At 40.1% G+C, this 18,958-nt stretch overlaps 1 protein-coding gene across 1 annotated transcript in view; it reads right to left on the bottom strand.

Annotated features, from left to right (window-relative positions):
- LOC139317260 (interferon-induced GTP-binding protein Mx2-like) overlaps positions 1-18,958 on the bottom strand; it is a 37,395-nt gene that overhangs the window by 7,159 nt on the left and 11,278 nt on the right. Inside the window, exons 7-10 of the mRNA XM_070944281.1 lie at positions 16,998-17,196; positions 16,559-16,637; positions 15,995-16,117; positions 14,398-14,539 (exon numbers count right to left, since the gene is read on the bottom strand). Coding sequence (XP_070800382.1) covers positions 14,398-14,539; positions 15,995-16,117; positions 16,559-16,637; positions 16,998-17,196 — 543 coding nt within the window. The remainder of the gene's footprint in view (positions 1-14,397; positions 14,540-15,994; positions 16,118-16,558; positions 16,638-16,997; positions 17,197-18,958) is intronic.

Below are 18,958 nucleotides of genomic sequence, written 5' to 3' on the forward strand. Positions count from 1 at the left end.
AAGTCTCTGGACTAAAACCTTCCACAGATTTTAGACAGCCCCAAGAAAAGTCTGTTTCCTAGTCCATGTTCTTTCTCACAGTTTATCTCACAAAACAAGCAGAATAATTCTAAACTTCCTAATTTAACACAGCTGCATCATATAGGCCAGTGATGGCTAACCTTTTTGCCATCGCGTGCCAGGAAGGGGGGGGCGGGGGAGGGTCGCACACGCACGTGCCCACGCGCATGCATGCACAAGCCCCTCCCCCCCGCTCCTGGCACAAGATGGCCTGGTAGGCCCGTTTTTCTTTCATACCTGGTTCCAGATCCTCTCTGTGTATCTGGGAAGGGAGAAAACAGCCTTTCCCACTCCCTTGGAGGCCCTACGAGGCTGAAAGTGCCCATTTCCCAACTCTCGCTGGGACAGGAAGTGACATTTTTTGCTGTCCCCAACCTCCAGAACCTCTCTAGGAGTCTGTAGGAGCCTCTCTAGGAGTCTCTGGAGGCTGGGGACAGGAAAAAACGTCACTTCCTGTCCCACCGGGAGTCGGGAAATGGGCCCTTTCAGCCTCCATAGGGCCTCCAAGGGGGTGGGAAAGGCTGTTTTCGCCCTTCCCAGATAAATAGAGAGGATCTGGAGCCAGGTAAGAAAGAAAAACGGGCCTTCCCCCCCCCAAGCCCTCCAGAGGCAGGAAACAGCCTGTTTCCCTACTTCTGGTGGGCCCAGAAGGCCCGAAAATCAGCTGGCCGGCACGCGCATGCGCCCCAAAGCTGAGCTGGCGTGCCCACTAATATGGCTCCGCGTGCCACCTGTGGCACGCGTGCCATAGGTTCGCCATTGTTGCAATATTTTCAGGATCAGACTCAATAAGATTAGTGAGAGTTAGAGGTTTGAATATATTTTCTTTTATTTACAACAGGCATTCTATATTCACTGAATATTCACAGATAGAAGCAAGGAAAAAGATGCAGGCAGCTCCTTATATATACAATGGGAGGAGCTAGATGTGGGAGTGGTGAATTATGAATACATTAAGGAGTGAAGAATAAATTAACCCCTGATACCCCGTTCATATACTATTTACACATTGGAGAATAAGGCATTTACATCTGACAAATCCCCCTCTAAATGCCGATTCGTTATGCAACACCAGTTACATTCAGATTCAGGACAATACAAAACATACAATTTAGAAGTTAAATATTTGTGCTGCTTAGAAGGTAAAGGCTTTGTCAATATGTCAGCTAATTGTTCTGAAGTATCACAATGCACTGCTTTAATAAATCCATCCTGAGATAATTGTCTCACATGTTTAAATTTTATATCTATGTGTCTGGACCTTTGTCCAATGGCGTCAGATCTAGATATTTCAATGGCTGCTTTGTTGTCTTCATACATAACAAAAGGCAAAGCAGGTTTTTTCCAAACATCTGAAATTAAATCATTAAACCATACAAGGTTATTTGCAGCTTTGGATAAACAAACATATTCTGCTTCTGTCGTTGAAGTGGCCACTAGTTCTTGTTTACCAGTGTACCAGTAAACTGGACAGTCATTTAAGAGGAATATATAGCCAGATGTGCTTTTTCTACATGAGGTGTCTCCAGCCCAGTCCGCATCTGCGTAACATGTAAGCTTTGGTTCTTTATTATCGTTAGGTTCTAACATTAAACAAAAGTCTAGTGTACTTTTCAGATATCTTAAAATTCTTTTAACAGCTTCCCAGTGATACATTGTTGGCTTGCTGACATGTCTGGATAATAAATTGAGTGGTAAAGCGATATCTGGTCTTGTCCAATTAGATATATAAAGAAGTGAACCTATGATTGATCTATAAAATGTGTTATCTTTGAATTCGGGAGAAGATTCATCAGTATTTCTTAGAAAGTCAGTTTGCATAGGAGTATCACAAGGTTTGGCATTATTTAGATTGCATTTATTTAAAAGTTCTATGATCTTATCTCTCTGAGTAAGTTTGAATCCTCTTTTAGTCTTATTAATTTGAACACCAAGATATTTGTTTACTTTGCCTAGAGATTTTAACGAGAAATGTTCATTTAGCTTAGTTACAAAAGTTTCTCTTCTCTCTTTATGTTTTCCTATGTATAAAATGTCATCCACATAAATCAATACAAATTCTATGTAATCATCACCCTTTTTGACAAAGAAACAGTTATCAGCAGTGGTAGCATTGAAGTCCATGGTTTTAAGTACTTTTACTAAACAATCATACCATTGTTTACCAGATTGTTTTAACCCGTATAAACTCTTGTTTAACAACCAAATCTCATTTTTGTTTGTGTATTGACTGTGAGGTGCTCTTACATATATTTCCTTATCTAGTTTTGCGTGTAGATACGCAGTCTGTATGTCATATTGGAATACATCAAGATTGAGTGCTGATGCTACCACTAGAGCTGTTTTGACACTCTCTGTTCTTACTGTGGGGGAATACGTGTCAGTATAGTCCTCCGGATATTTCTGTGCATAACCTTGTGCAACTAGTCTAGCTTTATATAGGGTATTGCCTCCCTCTAAGTTCTTAATTTTATATATCCACCTGGTACCAATAATTGTTTTATCTTTAGGTGCAATTGCAGGTGTAAATACATTTAGCCCTTGTAAACTTTCCATCTCTTTTTTCATCGCTAATTCCCATTTTTCTTTTTCTTTACTAGGGAGTTTTAACACTTCCTCATATGTATTAGGTGTTGTTGGCTCACCATCCATATGCATTATATAATCCTTGTATTTATTTGGTATTTGATTTCTGGTGTTCCTAATAGTTTTTTTAGGTTTACTATCGTTATCATGCAAATATCTTGCCTCCTTTTTTGTTAGTGTATCTGTTTTTATTTTGTGTTGGCTATTTGTCCATGTTTTGGTTTTGTTTTTATATTTGTTGATATCTTGCTTTTCTATAGTCTCTTCCTCATGAGATTTTGTATCTTTGTTGTTATTTGGAAATATTTCATTAAGATGTATTTTAGACCAGTTGGCCTGTTCATGGAACACAGCTGTTCTGGAGACTATAAATTTGTTATTATTATCAATGAATCTGTATCCTTTAGTGCCTGTCTCGTAACCCATAAATCTGAGTCTTCTGGATACGTTTTCTCCCTTTCTTCTTAATTGCTTAGGTATGTGTACGTCTGCAGTGACTCCAAATATGTGCATGTGTGCTAATTTTGGTTTCCTATTATACATCACTTCATATGGTGTCTTATTTACAATGCTGGACCAGGTTCTATTCTGTGTGTAATTTGAATAATGTAAGGCTTCTGACCAGAATTGTTTGCTTAAGCCAGCATCTTCCAATGTGCATCTAATCATGGTTTGTAATGTTGAGTTCTTCCTCTCTGCAATCCCGTTCTGGAACGCAGAAAATGGGCTAGATGTGTAATGTAACATTCCTTTGTCTTTTAACCATTGGGAGAATTCTTTAGACATGAATTCACATCCCCTATCTGTCATGATTTGTTTTATTTTGATATTGTGTTGTGTTTCTATGCGTTTGTAAAATTCCTTAAATTTTTGAAAGGTTTCATCTTTGTGTTTTAATGTATAAACAAATCCATAGCGGCTATAATCGTCTACTATTGTCAAGAAGTAACGTTTTCTATAAGTGATTGATGGAGTTAATGGACCAACTAAGTCCATGTGTATTAAATCAAAAATTTTGTTGGTTGATCTAGTAGATTTTCTTGGTCTGGGACTAGTTTTTAGTTTTGTAGATTTACATACTGAGCATTCCAAATAGTTTTCACAATTTTTTATTTTAACACCTTCTGCGTGTTCAGTCATTTTTTGTACTACAGGAAAACTGGCATGTCCTAACTTCCTATGTAAGATGTGAGCACACTCATCATGAATTGGCTTACCTATTTTTGGTTTTTTTTCATTGTGTGTATCTATGTGATCATGAGATATTTTACATTCATCATTGTCACTGTTGCTAACATTTTCATTATCTACTTCAATACAATCTTCCATATTTGAATCAATGTTATGCAACCATTTTTCCTTTGTTATCAGATAAGGTAGGCCTCCTTTAATCATCACAGTGCCTATATTTATTTTATTCTTCTCCAAAGTCGCTTTTCCTTTAGAAAAAACAATGTTAATGTCAGAATCTCTACTTAGTTTTATGGCACTTAGTATGTTATGAGGTATTTCAGGTATTAACAATACCCCCTCTATTTTTCCTAGACCAGGCAGGGTTACATTCCCTCTACCTAATACTTGAACTTTTTCTTGGTTAGCTACCTTTATTACAAATTTATCTTCTATAAATGAAGACAATATATTTTTGTTATTAGTGGTGTGATTAGTTGCTCCAGAATCAATAAGCCAATTATTGTTCTCATTTTGCTGTATGTTAGTGTTGTCTTGTTTATTTAATCCATTTAGTGAACCAGATTTTCTATCTTTTGAATTATCTCTGCCCCCTCTATTCTCTTTGTAATTTGGTGGGCTTCTATATCTATGTCTATCTATGGAAGACTGTCTATAATTGTATTTGTTTCTGTATTCTGACCTATGTCTTTCTTTTGAAATCTTGGGGCAATCTCTCCTATTGTGTTCCCTGGATCCACAGTTATGACATTTAAATGTTTCATTATATTTTTCTTGGAAAGCTACTTTCCTATATGGTTTGTGTTCTATGTGATTGTTAGAACGATTCCTTCTTGAATTGTCTTCTGCTATTAATTTATTGGATAGACTTTCTATGGATAAGTATCCTAGATTGATTGTGTCTAAATGAGTTATATAATTGTCCCATGATGGATCAAGTGAGTTGATAATAACACTTTTCATTGTTTGGTCTGAAATCACCTCCCCCCTCAAATGCAGCTCAGCTCTTATTTTGTTTAAAGATATTAAGTGCTCACTTATGGAAACCCCTGGTTTTATCCTAGATGAAAAGAAATCTTTAGACATCCTTGTGGTGGTAGCTACACTGTCACTGTGAAACAAATTAAACATGCATTGAATAATTTCTGAAACAGTCAGATTTGGCTTAATGCTGTGATACATTGCAGGAGACACACTAGATATTAATAAGAAAAATGCTCTATGGTGTAAACAATCTATTTTTAGAGTCCAAGGTCTTTTTGGGGGACTAGTGATAAAAAATAGTAAGTTTTCCTTCATAAAGACAACCTGGAGCTGTTGATACCATTCTTGCAAATTAACGCCATCTACCCTTAGCTTTGGGAAGTCACTGGGTAAATTTCCGACATTATTAGGTCCATTACTTACAACCTGAGGTAGTCCGTGGTCTCGTAAATGCAGAAAGTTACAAAACGGCATGGGGATGCTCGCAACGAGCCTGCACGGTCTCCTCGTCAGTTCATGTCTTCCCGGGCCGTCTGCGTAGTCTTGCGCATGCGCGTTGTCCATTTCTTCCTTGGAGTCGTCGTGAAAGGTTCTCCTCACTGCGGCTCGCTCGTTCTGCTCCTCCTCAGACGAATCGGTCTCTGGTTCGATTTTGGGAGTCCTGACGACGGCGGCTGTTCTTCCTCTTCTTTTGAGGGCGTTGGTGCTTGCTTCGGTCTGTGGCGTGGGGCGGTATCGGCAGGGCTCTCTGGGTTCGGGCGTCGGCGCTCTCGTAGTCAGGATGGGAGCGGGCAGGTCTTGAGGCATTGGCTTGCTCGCTCGCTTCTTCGTTAGCTTTTTAGTAATTTTTAGTTTTGGCCCAAATGCAGCAAAAAGCGTTTTCATTGCTGATTTTATTTGGTAGTTTGTTGAATCACCTTCACTTTCTGATTCTGATTCTTCTGAGGAGTTTGAATCTTCTTTTTCATTTTCGTTGTCTGATAACGTTTTTCGCGCCAGAAATTTTGAATTGAGCTTTTTGATTGGCTCTGCTTCGCTCACCTTGGAGGCCTGTTGAAACCAAGATGGCTGCCATTCAAAATTTCGCGCGGGGTCACCGTTTTTCTTCTTCACAATATTTTTTTCTGCAGTCATATCACTCACTATTTTTGGGTCTTTAGACTTTTCATTAGTGATGTTTTTCTCTCTCGCTGCTCCGCTGTTCTTCAGCATATCTTGGAGGTTCGCGATGAGGCTTTCATCGTTCTTCTGGCTCTTTAATAGTTTTAATATTTCTGACCTGAGTTCGTTATTCTCTATTTCGATTTCCTCCTGGTCATCATTTTCATCTATAATTTCTTCGTCTTCAGTGGTGTATTCTTCGGATTCTCTCGAAATTGCGTTTGTGGATTCGTTGGTTATTTCTTGTTCTGTTTCCATTTCTTTGCTGTATGCCCTGGTGTTGGGCCTATCTTTCTTAGACATTTTTAAGTTTTTATTGAGTCAATTAACCATCCTCTGCTACCAGCTTGTTGCAATATTTTCAGGATCAGACTCAATAAGATTAGAGAGTTAGAGGTTTGAATATATTTTCTTTTACTTACAGCAGGCATTCTATATTCACTGAATATTCACAGATAGAAGCAAGGAAAAAGATGCAGGCAGCTCCTTATATATACAATGGGAGGAGCTAGATGTGGGAGTGGTGAATTATGAATACATTAAGGAGTGAAGAATAAATTAACCCCTGATACCCCGTTCATATACTATTTACACATTGGAGAATAAGGCATTTACATCTGACAGCCATCACATATATAGGCTTTATAAGTGACTTGTACTTTCAATTGGGCTTAAAAGCTTATTGGCAAAAAATATCAGGTATTGCAAATATTGCGGTTATAGTACAATAGCTGGATCCATGTGCCAGCAATCTGGCCACAGCATTTTGTACCAAAGCTATCTTCGGCAATTGTCTTGGAGATGATTCTGAATGTTAATACTCAAAAAGTATTTGGACAGTTAATTAAACTCTGGTCATAATAAGCACAGCAGCATTTTAAAATTGCTTCCTTATTTCTCTTATTGGCCATACCTCATCTATGGCTAGAAAGAGAATGGCCCTTTCTGCTTTTATTTGTTTGTTTGGTTGGTTACGTATGTATGTATGTATGTATGTATGTATGTATGTATGTATGTATGTATGTGTTAAGTTGGGTGAATGAGGACGCAGCAAGCCAGGCAGTGTGTGACAACAGCTCTTTTATTTAGGGTGTGAATCCAGCAACTGACCTGGGGAAACAGCTGCCCTTATATACCTTGCAGCTGTAGTGGTCAGCCAATCAGCTGATGGTCAGTTAGTTTAAACTTCCCACCAAGAAACCTATTTACATAACACTCCTCCCCTCCCAGAAGTCACTTGGGGTGAGTATTAACATACAAAGTCCCTCAGGTGACCAGGGCGTGTACGTATCCTGGTTGACCTGCGCAGTTCAGTCGGAGGGGAGGCGTCGAGCAGGTCGGAGGGACTCCCTGTCTCTCCCTGCTCTGCCAATGGAACCTCCGAGACTTCTTTGTGAGTGGCGACCTCTCTGGTCGGTCGACCCTCTTCGATGGGGCGGCACTGGATGCCCGAATCGACAGCTAAGTCCTCCACTGCACTCGGGCTTGATGTAGTTTGTGGTTCTGGTTGGTAGTCAGGGAACGGTTCCTTGAAGTTTTCCTCGGCATCTGCAGCTATTCGTTTCCTCAGTTGATCTATGTGTCTGCGCCAAACCTTCCCGTCCCCCATATCTATTCTGTATGATTTGGGCCCCGTGATTTCTGTGATTGTTCCTGTTTCCCAGAGTGGGCCCTTCCCATAGTTTCTGGCGTAAACTGGAGTCCCTATGGTGAACTCCCTGAATTTCCTCTCGCCCCCCCCTTGAAACTGTCGGGGGAGTAGTTGGGGTTTAGCCTGTCCAGTACCCCTCGGAGCTTCCTTCCCATTAATAACTCCGCCGGGCTTTGGCCTGTGGTGGTACAAGGGGTGGTGTGCTGGGCCGTTAGAAATCGATCTATTCTTTCCTGCCAATCCCCGGGGCCTAGGCGTGAGAGGGCCTCCTTGGCCATTCTTACGAATCTCTCAGCCTGTCCGTTACTGGCTGGATGAAATGGGGCAGAGAGTACGTGTCTGATCCTCAGGTCCGCTAGGTACCCCTTGAATTGTGTGGCCGTGAATTGTGGGCCGTTGTCCGAAACTAGGACATCTGGTAACCCGTGGGTGGTGAACAACTGTCTCAGTTCTTTGATAACTGCGTCGGTGGTAGTGGCCCTCATGAGCTTGATCTCCAGCTACTTGGAGAATGCATCCACTATAACCATAAAGATCTGTCCATGAAATGGGCCGGCCAAGTCTATGTGAATCCTGGACCAGGGACCCTGGGGCCTTTCCCATTCCCACACCGGTACTGTCGGTGGATCTGGCCTAGACTCCTGGCAGGATTGACATCTCTCCACCCACTCGGTAATGTCTTTGTCCATGTTAGGCCACCAGACATAGCTCCTGGCTAGCCCCTTCATTCGAACGATCCCAGGGTGCCCCTCATGCAATAGAGTTAAGACCTTTTCCCTTAGGCACAAGGGAACAATAACTCGATCGCCCCATAACAGACATCCCCCTTGCATGGTTAGTTCCTCCTGTTTGCTAGCGTACTGTTTAAATTCCCCACCCTCAGTCTTTTCCGGCCACCCCCTCGTCACCCAACTTGTGACCTTCCGAATCACATGGTCCTTGGTTGATGGTCTCGCTACCTCTGCTGATGTAATGGGTCCCGAATCCAATATGTCTATCAGCAGGATTGGGATGCCGGGTGTGGGGTCTTCTAGCTTGTCTGGTAGTGGGCATCGGCTGAGTGCATCGGCGTTGCCCATGTCCACCCCTGGTCTATGTACCAGGCAATAAGAGTAGGCTGTGAGGAAGATGGCCCAGCGTGTCATCCTGGGCGATAGGGCTGCCAGTGTTGGTCTGTCTCCTGCGATGAGACCCAGAAGCGGGCGATGGTCAGTGATTAGGTTGAAGTCCCTTCTGAATAGGTATTCGTGGAATTTCTTTACCCCAGAGATGGCGGCGAGGGCCTCTTTGTCCAGGTGGCTGTAGTTCCGCTCGGCGCTGGAGAGTGTCCGGGAGTAGTAGGCGATGGGTGCCTCTAGGCCGTTTGGAAATCTATGGCTTAGAACAGCTCCCACGCCGAAAGGGGACGCATCACAAGCTAAAACAAGGGGAAGCGTAGAGTTGTATGAAGAAGCTCTCGGCTGACAGCAGTTTTTTTATGTTTGCAAATGCAGTAGCCTCGGCCTTCCCCCATTTCCAAGTGGACTTCTTAGCTAACAGTCTGTGCAGGGGTTCAGCCACTGTTGCCTTGTCCTTCAAGAAGATTGTGTAAAAATTTATAAGTCCCAGGAATGCCTGCAGTTCCACTTTGTCTTTTGGGGTGGGGGCCTCCTGGATTGCCCTGATCTTACTCTCGGTGGGGTGTATGCCGGTGCCGTCTACTCGGTACCCCAGGAACTCTACTGAGGGGACTGCGATCATATACTTGTTGCGTATGACTCTGAGTCCAGCACTCCTGAATTTTTCCAGGACTTGTCTGAGCCTTCCCCCTAGTTGTTGTTCGTCTTCTGCGGTGATGAGCACATCATCAAAATATGGGAACGTCTCCACAGCTGGCGCAGTCATTCTGGGGTCCTTGTCGGTCCTGCCTAGACTGCTCGGTGCGGCAGACCCCCTCATCGGACTCCCCTTTGCTCTCGGTGCTTACGGCTTCACGGTGCACTGGCGCCGACCTCTGCGTTGCCCGGCCATGGATGGTCCCTTGCAATCTTTCGGCGGCCTTAACTGAAGATTCTTGGGCTCTGGCTTTGTCTAGTGCGATATGCAGGGTCAGGTTCGATCTTGCGAGTAGCCTCCTCTGTAGCTGGCCGTCCCTCACTCCGCAAATTAGTTGCTCTAGGAGTATTTCATCCAAGTCTCTGTATTTGCACTGATTTGCGGCCTTACGTAGGGCAGCGACGTACTCACTGATCGACTCTCCGTCCTGCTGCAGTCTTTGCCGGAACTCGTACCGCTGGATGTACTTTGAAGGCCTTGGGCCATAGTGGTCTTTCAGCAGGGTCTGAAGTGTTGGACCATGATATGGTGTGGACCGAATTCGGCTCTGATAAGGCTTCGGCCATGTCGAACACCCATGGTCCGCAGTGGCTCAGGAATAGAGCCTTCTTCCAAACGTCCAGTAGTCCTTGCAGGTCATTGGCCACCATGAAGCACTCGAAACGGGACATGTAGGATCCCCACTTCTCTTCCTTGGGGTTGAAAGGCGCTGGCGGTGTGTATGCAGATATCGTTTCGTGATTCTCCGGTGCTCCGCTCGCTCGCCTGGCTGGATTCGGGCATTCCGCTTCTCTCTCAGCTTGTGACTTCAGCTCTTCTCGTGGCCTCAGCTCTGACTTGGCTGTGGCTTCAGCTCTTTCTTGGCTTCTGGCCTCAAATCCCACCTTCGTCGCCAATGTTAAGTTGGGTGAATGAGGACGCAGCAAGCCAGACAGTGTGTGACAACAGCTCTTTTATTTAGGGTGTGAATCCAGCAACTGACCTGGGGAAACAGCTCCCCTTATATACCTTGCAGCTGTGGTGGTCAGCCAATCAGCTGATGGTCAGTTAGTTTAAACTTCCCACCAAGAAACCTATTTACATAACAGTATGTATGTCGTATAGTGTAACAGTATACAACATTAATACATTAAATTCACAAAACAGCATATAAAATGTGTATGAAAATATAAAACACCAGAACTATGAACAGTGGTAACTGGGTACTTGTTGGTAATTCATTCTGGAAGATGCGCCGAATACTAAAACTGACGGGTACTGAGAAAACCATGTGACCTGCTATTTTGGCGGGAAGAAATAGTGAGTCATGAGGGAGCCAACATCAGTAAGTTCTTCCTTGTGCATCGACTACTGAGAAAGAAACTCTGGGACAAGATTTCTGCTCCAAAACATGTTGAATACTGAATTCAATGATTTTGAAGCAGTTGAGTGCTGATGTATGACTATATTTTAAAAATGCACAATACAAATAATGAATAAAATTAAATTATATATAAGCAGTTACTAGAGCGACTAAGCCTATGGCCAGATATCTAGATCATTTAGCTATCGTACAGCAGTGTCCTCAAGATGATGTAGTTCTTGCAGGGATTCAGTGAACCTTCTGAAGGGGCAATATGCATTGCAATATGATGTAATGTTTGTGGGACATTTCCACAGTCAGTTAGAATTATCAACCAATCCCCCCATTTGTAATTTTAATATTGGCACCTGCTATAATTGATTTGAATCCAGTTGAGTGCTGTCCAGTTTTGTTTTGTTTTTTTGGAAGAGCAAAGCTGATGGCAGGTTATTCTGGATTAGACACTATATTAAACAGATTTGGGTTAAAAGTTGTCCATTCCTTGCACTATGCTATCTCAATGTCAAAGTCTTCTCTGACCAATTGCTGTTTCCACAGCAGGTTCTAAGATTGGAGCCTGATTTTTTGATCGCCACAATTTTAGAGTATAGGTAATAATTGATTTACCTCACATTTCTGCCCTTCCTTTTTTAAGGCCGATTGTCTTCTAAGTTGTCGAAGTGGCAGATTAGATAGTACCAGTAGCCATTCGGAAGGCATTGGTTTAATATTTCCTGATAGTAGCCTCATGGTGTGATTTATGCTGGGTGTCCACTCCTTTTGTGTGTGCACTTTTTAACAATACAGGGCTGCAATACTCAGCCACCAAACATACCAAAGCAAGAGCTGATGTCCTAAGAGCTGTAGTACTTGTTCCCCAGCTAGTTCCAGAAAGTTTATGTAGAATATTATTCCTGGATTTTATTTTATCCATGGTTTTTCTTAAATTCCTCGAAGGAATCACTGATTTTCTCAAGCTTGATTGTTCCTACTTCTCAGCTTTGGAAGAAACTTAATCCAGTTGAGTAATACTCTGGACTTGAAGAACCAATTTGTATGCCTGAAGGGATATCTTTTCCCTTTATTGAACAACACAGTCTACCAAAAGTAAAAAAAAAAAAAAAAAGGTAGTGACTTACTTGACTCATGCTCAATTCCGAATTACCGTTTCCCCACAAATAAGACATCCCCTGATAATAAGTCCAATTGGGCTTTTGAGTGTATGGCAATAAGGCCAAGCGCTTATTTCAGGGCTCAAAAAAAATATAAGACAGGGTCTTATTTTCGGGGAAACACGGTAGTACATGAATACTTCCATATAGTTTTCTTGGCAAATGAATGGAAATGATTTGCCTTCTAGGATGTTTCTCACTTCCTTTTCTACTATGTATCCTGGAGTCTCCTATTCAAAAAGAAACTAATCCGATCCTGTTTAGTTTCAAATTTGAGATAAAATTGGCTAGATACCACTATTTTTTTTTTTGAGATATAGCTATAAAATCAATTTCTTTTTCATACCTTATACACTTATGTGTTTAACAGTTCTTAAAACTCAAAGCTGTTCTTCTTTTATGTAATTTTGCTTGTGCCACATAAAGATTTTAGCAGATACTTTCCCCCCATGAAAACAAATGCAATGGATTCAAAATTATGGCCTGTGTATACTGATCTGCAAGTAATGTTGCACAAAATCTACACACCCATTTGTTTAAGCAGACACAATTCTGATTTTCTAATTTTTTTTTTAATTTGATTTATATGCTGCCCTTCTCCGGAGACTCAGGGTGGCTTACAATGCGTTAAGCAATAGCCTTCATACTTTTGTATATTTATACAAAGTCAGCTTATTGCCCCCACAAACTGGGTCCTCAATTTACCTACCTTAGAAAGGATGGAAGGCTGAGTCAACCTTGAGCCTGGTGAGATTCGAACTTACAGTAATTGCAGACAGCTGGTGTTAATCACAATGCTATCAGTCTGCTGAGCCACCAGACTCAGAAATCTTGCTAGATTTTAGGATACAGAATTCTTTTTCAAAATCCCAGGAACTTCACAAAATCATGTGAGATTTGGTAATCTCAACATTTTGATAATTAAAAATTTATATTTTTAAAAAATATTTAACTTGGGGTCCTCTTGACGCCTCCTATAAAATTATATGTGCCATGAATTCCTGAATTATATATGGTCCTCAAGTGTTTTGAATGACTATAGTGGCACAAATAAGGACAATATTTGGAAATCATTGCTCTAGAAAGTCTGAAGAATAAAGAGTAATTTTGCAATCTTTTCAGTTCGTATCTATCAAGAATTGGGTCCAGGCAAAAGGTCTATGACTCAAGATTGCTCTAAGTCGGGGATCGGCAACTCGTGGCTCTTTAATTCCTCTGCTGCAGCTCTCTGCCAAATCAGTAAACTTCTGCAGTTCGGAGAACCGGCTGATCCCACCACTGGCTGGTCCCATCCCTCCCCTCTCTTCTCCCCATCACTCCTCGCCTGGCCTGAGAAGGTAAGGGCGACAGCGGGGGATGGAGAAGCAGCTGGGTCCCATCTCTTGCTGGGTCTCACGGATACTTCTTCTTCGATTATGAATTACTTAGATATATTTAATTGGTTTTGATAAAAATGTTGAAATGTACTATTTGGAACAATTAGTAAAGGAAAAACTATCTGAGATTGGAACAAGAGAATTTAAGAAAATAATTATATGATAAAGTAGGCAAAAAAATTAGATATAATACAGGTAGTCCTCGATTTATAACAGTTCATTTAGTGGCTGTTCAAAGTTACAACAGCACTGAAAAAGTTACTTATGACCATTTCTCAGAGTTACAACCTTTGCAACTGATTCATGTTTATGACTGTTTCTGTGTCCCAAGGTCCTGTAATCACCTTTTGCAACCTTTTGACAAGCAAAGTCAATGGGGAATCCAAATTCAGTTAACAATCATGTTACTAATTTAACAACTGCAGTGATTCACTTAACAACTGTGAAAGGTTGTAAAATGCAAGAAAGGTCGTAAAATGGGACAAAACTCACTTAACAAATGTCTCACTTAACAACAGAAAATTTGGGCTCATTGTGGTGGTAAATCGAGGATTACCTGCATACAGATTGAACAATAGGAAAATATATGCCTGAACTTGCTGAGATGGCTAAACTGACTGATCAGAGAAAAAATATCTATGTTTATTGCTGACTGGAAACCCCTTATGGCTTTTTTGCATAAAACAGAAAAAATGAAGTTATGATTTATAGTTTTAATGATTAAAGGATATATTATAAAAAGAAGAGAGATTGTAATTACCTAGTAAATTTATTATTGTACTTGTTGTAAAGATTGACAGCTACTTCTTTGTACCCCCCTCTTTTTTTGCACTTTTAGCTCTTAGATTTTTTCTTACTTTATATTACTTTGTATTAGTTTTTAATCTTCCTTCTTATAGATTTTCAATAAAACTTATACAAAAGTTATATATAGAACCTCTCATACTAACAAGCCTACCTGAATGTGTAGCAATACAAGCATATCCAGAATTCAAACTTCTACTCATGCTGAAACTAAGCATCCACTAAGAGAAAAGCACATAACCAAACTGAGTTTACCTTTAGTGTTATCATTAATTGTATCTTGCCATTCATTAAATTCCTTTCGAATACGTGTAATTGTTCTACTTTTATTTGAACATTTTTCATCCTCTTCTCCATGTAAAATTTTTAAGAGGTCTTCATTAAAAGCCTTGATTTTCTGGAAAAGATGCAAAATAACATAATTGTAAAAATAAAATTACCAGCTAAAATGGTAATGCAAGCTAAGTGTTCCAGGAGGATAGTAACTCTCCATGCAATTTCCAGGAACCTTAAATATAAAAACCTGGGTATAAAGTTCTGAGAGATCAGTCCTAAAGGAATTAGAATAGGTTGGGAAGTCCCAGATGCTTTGCTATAAGGCTGGCAAGCAAGTAAGTGGCTGCTGGTAGTTGGGGGTTTGTGAGAATTGCTGAGGTTAGTGTCTTGTTTTGTTTTGTTTTGTAGCATTTTTAGCACTATCTTTTGTATTTATAATTTTATTAAGTTTCAAAAACATGACTAAAAGGAAACAAGGAAAAAGAATCAGGTAGCAAGCAAAATAAAACTGAAAAAAAGAAAAAAATGAAAAAATTGCTTCCAACTTTTTTCGTACAGATGTATAGTAGATAAAAAACATACTCAACTCATATACCCAAAACTAACAATGTTTACATTACTTATATAATTCCATATAATTCTAATCATCAAATCCCAAAATCAAAATTACATTTGATTTTCTCACAAAAAAATTCAAAAGTGGCTTCATTAACAACTCATCACTGTCTCTTACCATACAACTAGATGCTTCTTCATTTCACACGGTGCCACGTTTTCTATCAACTCATCTCTAAATCCTCAGCTATCTTTATTAATTAGCAAAGATGAATAAGAAATCATTTCCCTGTCACTCAACTCATCAGCTGATTGGGAAACCTCCGTTTCCATAATATGCTCATGAAGAGAGAGAGCATGTGGGTTGATTTCATGTTTCCTCCTTAAATCTGGAGAAAGAAAAAGCCACCCCACCCCCAAGTTATTGCTTCTGGTGAGAGAAATGGTGATTTAACCATCTCCAAAGGGAGACAGCGTCCAGCACCTTGTGTGTGTGTGTGTGTGTGTGTGTGTGTGTGTGTGTGTGTAAAGATAAGCACATAGAATGACACTTTTATTATTTGAATGGATTCAAAGATGTTTATGGACAATTAATGTCAATGTAAAGGAAAGAGGGTTTAGTAAAGGAAAGAGATTATGAAATCAGAAACATGTAATGCAAAATGTACAGAATAAAGAAGAATAAATTCAAATGGACAAGAACAAGCGGCCATTTTGCACTTTTTAAATTGTGGTTTGGTCTTTCCCTGTACTCAGATATCAATAACTCCTCAGGTTCCATCCCCAATTGCCCCCCTCCCCCAAAATTCTATCATCCTTCAACGCCAAAAGCAAAGCAATAACAGAAAATATAATGACAAGCTCCTGATGATACAGTTGTGTATTTTGGCCATTTTATACATATAACACAACAGTAAGTGCCTAGCAACAATACTGACTAATTAACAAGGATACAATTTGCTTCATGATCAGATACAAACTCACTTCTGCCTTTATTTTTTAAATCTATAATTAACCTTACTTGCACAAAAAAATATTTCTTGTCCTCCAAGGATTCAGGAACACCTTCACCATACTTCTGAAGTTTTTCATGCGTTTTCTGGAGGCTGATTTCTATTTGATTTTCTAAAGTTGGCAGCGATCTCTGCAATAACAATAAAATTAACTAAAGGAAAAGTGTAAAACTGTAATCTTATGCAAATTCAGAAATTTTAAATATAGTGGATTGACAGATCCATCTGACATTTTGCAGTAGGAAGCTACCAATTTTAGCAGCTGCCAAGTGATATAACAATATTTACATGCACACAAACAAACCTGGTCCTAGTAATCTCTCTTACAGTATGAATCAGATGTCTAGGAATAGAAATACGTATACATAGCCATTATGTATTGATTTAAGAATTCAGTTTGAGTAGGATGCAAATTTGCTTCATCCTTTCTACATCCTTTTTACAAAGAGAGCCAATTGGGATTCTGATGCATGTATCTCTATGCAGCACAATCAGAGTCATGGTATGAAAATGCACATGTAACACAAGGATATCTTTCCTATTCAACCTGAAATGAATTGAGAGTTCCTTACCTGAATGTGCTCAGTGAGCTCTTTTGTAAGTTTTTCTGCCAGAAATGGGATAGTAGCTCTGCCTTCTTCCAAAAGAAGACTGGGGGAGATCAGAGTGAATAAAATTCAAGAGTTACTCAATAATATTGAAGTTACCATTTGTATCATCTCAGTGTTCCTCAATGTCTTTCAGATGGACAGGGATTATATGCTCTATAGGCAAGCTGTGAGGTCAAATAATTTGATGGTAATTTGAAACAAAGTGGGGAGTAAGCATCAGTCACTAACTAGAAGTGCTAAAGCACATGAGAGAAAAATATCTCTGCCCAGTTCACACATGAAACTTCACCAGACTTTAGTTTGTATACAGGCACATTCATAGAGACATACACACAAACTATGATGTATAAAGGAGCACATTTTGCTAAACCACGTTCTGGAATTATTTTCTAAATCCTACCTGAAAAACTTGTGCTCTTCAAAAAATTCTCTCTCTTTCTTGATTGCATCCTCCAAGCTCAGTTTATTAGTGAGGTCACTCTGCCCACGACATTTAACAATCATGTATCCTTTTTTCAGAGGCACTCTTTGATTCCGGACAACATCAACGGTCTCGTTCTCAGTTCCTTCATCGATCAAATCAGGCTTGGTTAGAATACCTATGAAATCATCGATGGAAAAGAAAGACATGCTCGTTTACTTGAGAAAGGCTGGGGCTTAATCTAATGAAGGCTGCTTCATTCCTGAACCACATTCAGTCTGAAAAAATGAGTGTCCCTAAACACGCACACCGCCAAGTAACTATTCTTTCCTCACTCCTTGAGGAATAAATGTTGAATAAGTGGGCTTTCAAGTAGCTTTACCATTTCCAAGGCCACTGTAACTTTGAATGGTCATTAAATGACCAGCTGTAAGTCAAAAATTACCTGTGGGCAGAAATATTGAAAATTAAAGAGTTCACAAACTTTTAAGCACCACAATAGTTTTTCCCTCTAGAAATATCTGCTGTTATCCTTTTCCAACTCAAAGTGAATTTTGAATAATTCATTATTTAAAAAAAATAAATTCCCAAATATTTGATCTTTTTAATCATGTTAAAAACTTTTTTTTACTATATTTATTAAGTGACTGGTTTCTCCCATTGACTTGGAATGGGACTTTGCAACCATCCCAGCCATGTTGGTTGCCATGTTGGTTGCAAATACTGATCATATGACCTCAAGACACTGCAACTGTTGTAAATAGATGCATTGACAAGGGTTTGAATTTTGATCACATGACTGCGTGGACCCTGAAATAGTTGTAAATATAGAATAGAATAGAATTCTTTATTGGCCAAGTGTGATTGGACACACAAGGAATTTGTCTTGGTGCATACGTTTTCGGTGTACATAAAAGAAAAGATATATTCGTCAAGAATCATAAGGTACAACACTTAATGATAGTCATAGGGAAAGAGTCATTATAAATCTTAAGAATACCAGCAACAAGGTTACAGTCATATGATAACAGGTCATAAGTCATTCTTTTCAATGCTGTCATAACTTCTTGTACAACTCAGAAAATAGCTACCCCGTAGTAGCATACACAGTAATGGGGGGGGGTAGAGGCAGGCTAGGTTTGCTCACATAACACCTTTGTTCTGTGGGCTGCTTTGACTTCCATTTTCCTTCCAGATGCAATTCAAGGTGCTGATCATTACCTTTAGCACCATGCATGGCACAGGGCCAGGTTATCTGCAGGGCCAGCTTTCCCTAATTATATCTACCTGTTCTACCAGGTTAAATAGGGCAGGAAGCACACTCCTAGTCCCTTCCCATAAATATTGCCATCTTGTGGGAGCTCAGAAGTATGCCTTTTCCATGGCAGCCCTTGCCCTATGGAACTTTCTGCCTCCTGAAGTTCAGCCGCCCTTATCTTCCTAGCTTTTGGTAAACCTCTGAAGCCCTAGCTTTCCCCCTAAGCACTGGAATAAGATGAGGTGACAGCACATCAGAGGTTTGACTTAGCGCCATGTTTTTGTTATTTGTTGTTGTTAGTTCTTATCATTTTAATATGCTTTTATGCTCATTTAAGCTTTAATTGGGAGGCATCCAGGACTGGTTATAAGGAGGCAGCTATATAAATGTTTTAAATAGATAAATAAATATAAACTTCAAGTATTCACTAAACAAATGGTTGCAATTTCAGGATAACCTGTATGAGCATATTTGAAATATATAGCTGTCAACATCCAGCTTGAGTATCCAAACAAAAGTCCAGGATCATTTCATTTCTGAAAAGCTTATTGTTTATTGAATACATTGCATGATAATGGCGAGGTAAAACTAACTGAAATTCTCAGGCACCAGTTCACATATTAAACAATGAATTTCCCAGCCCAATCCTCATGCTTCCACGTAGACCATGTAAACAAGTTCT

The sequence above is a fragment of the Pituophis catenifer genome, unplaced genomic scaffold, assembly GCF_029215685.1.
Source record: "Pituophis catenifer annectens isolate HBS135680 unplaced genomic scaffold, rPitCat1.0.hap2 SCAF_4, whole genome shotgun sequence".
NCBI classification, from domain to species: Eukaryota; Metazoa; Chordata; class Lepidosauria; order Squamata; family Colubridae; genus Pituophis; species Pituophis catenifer.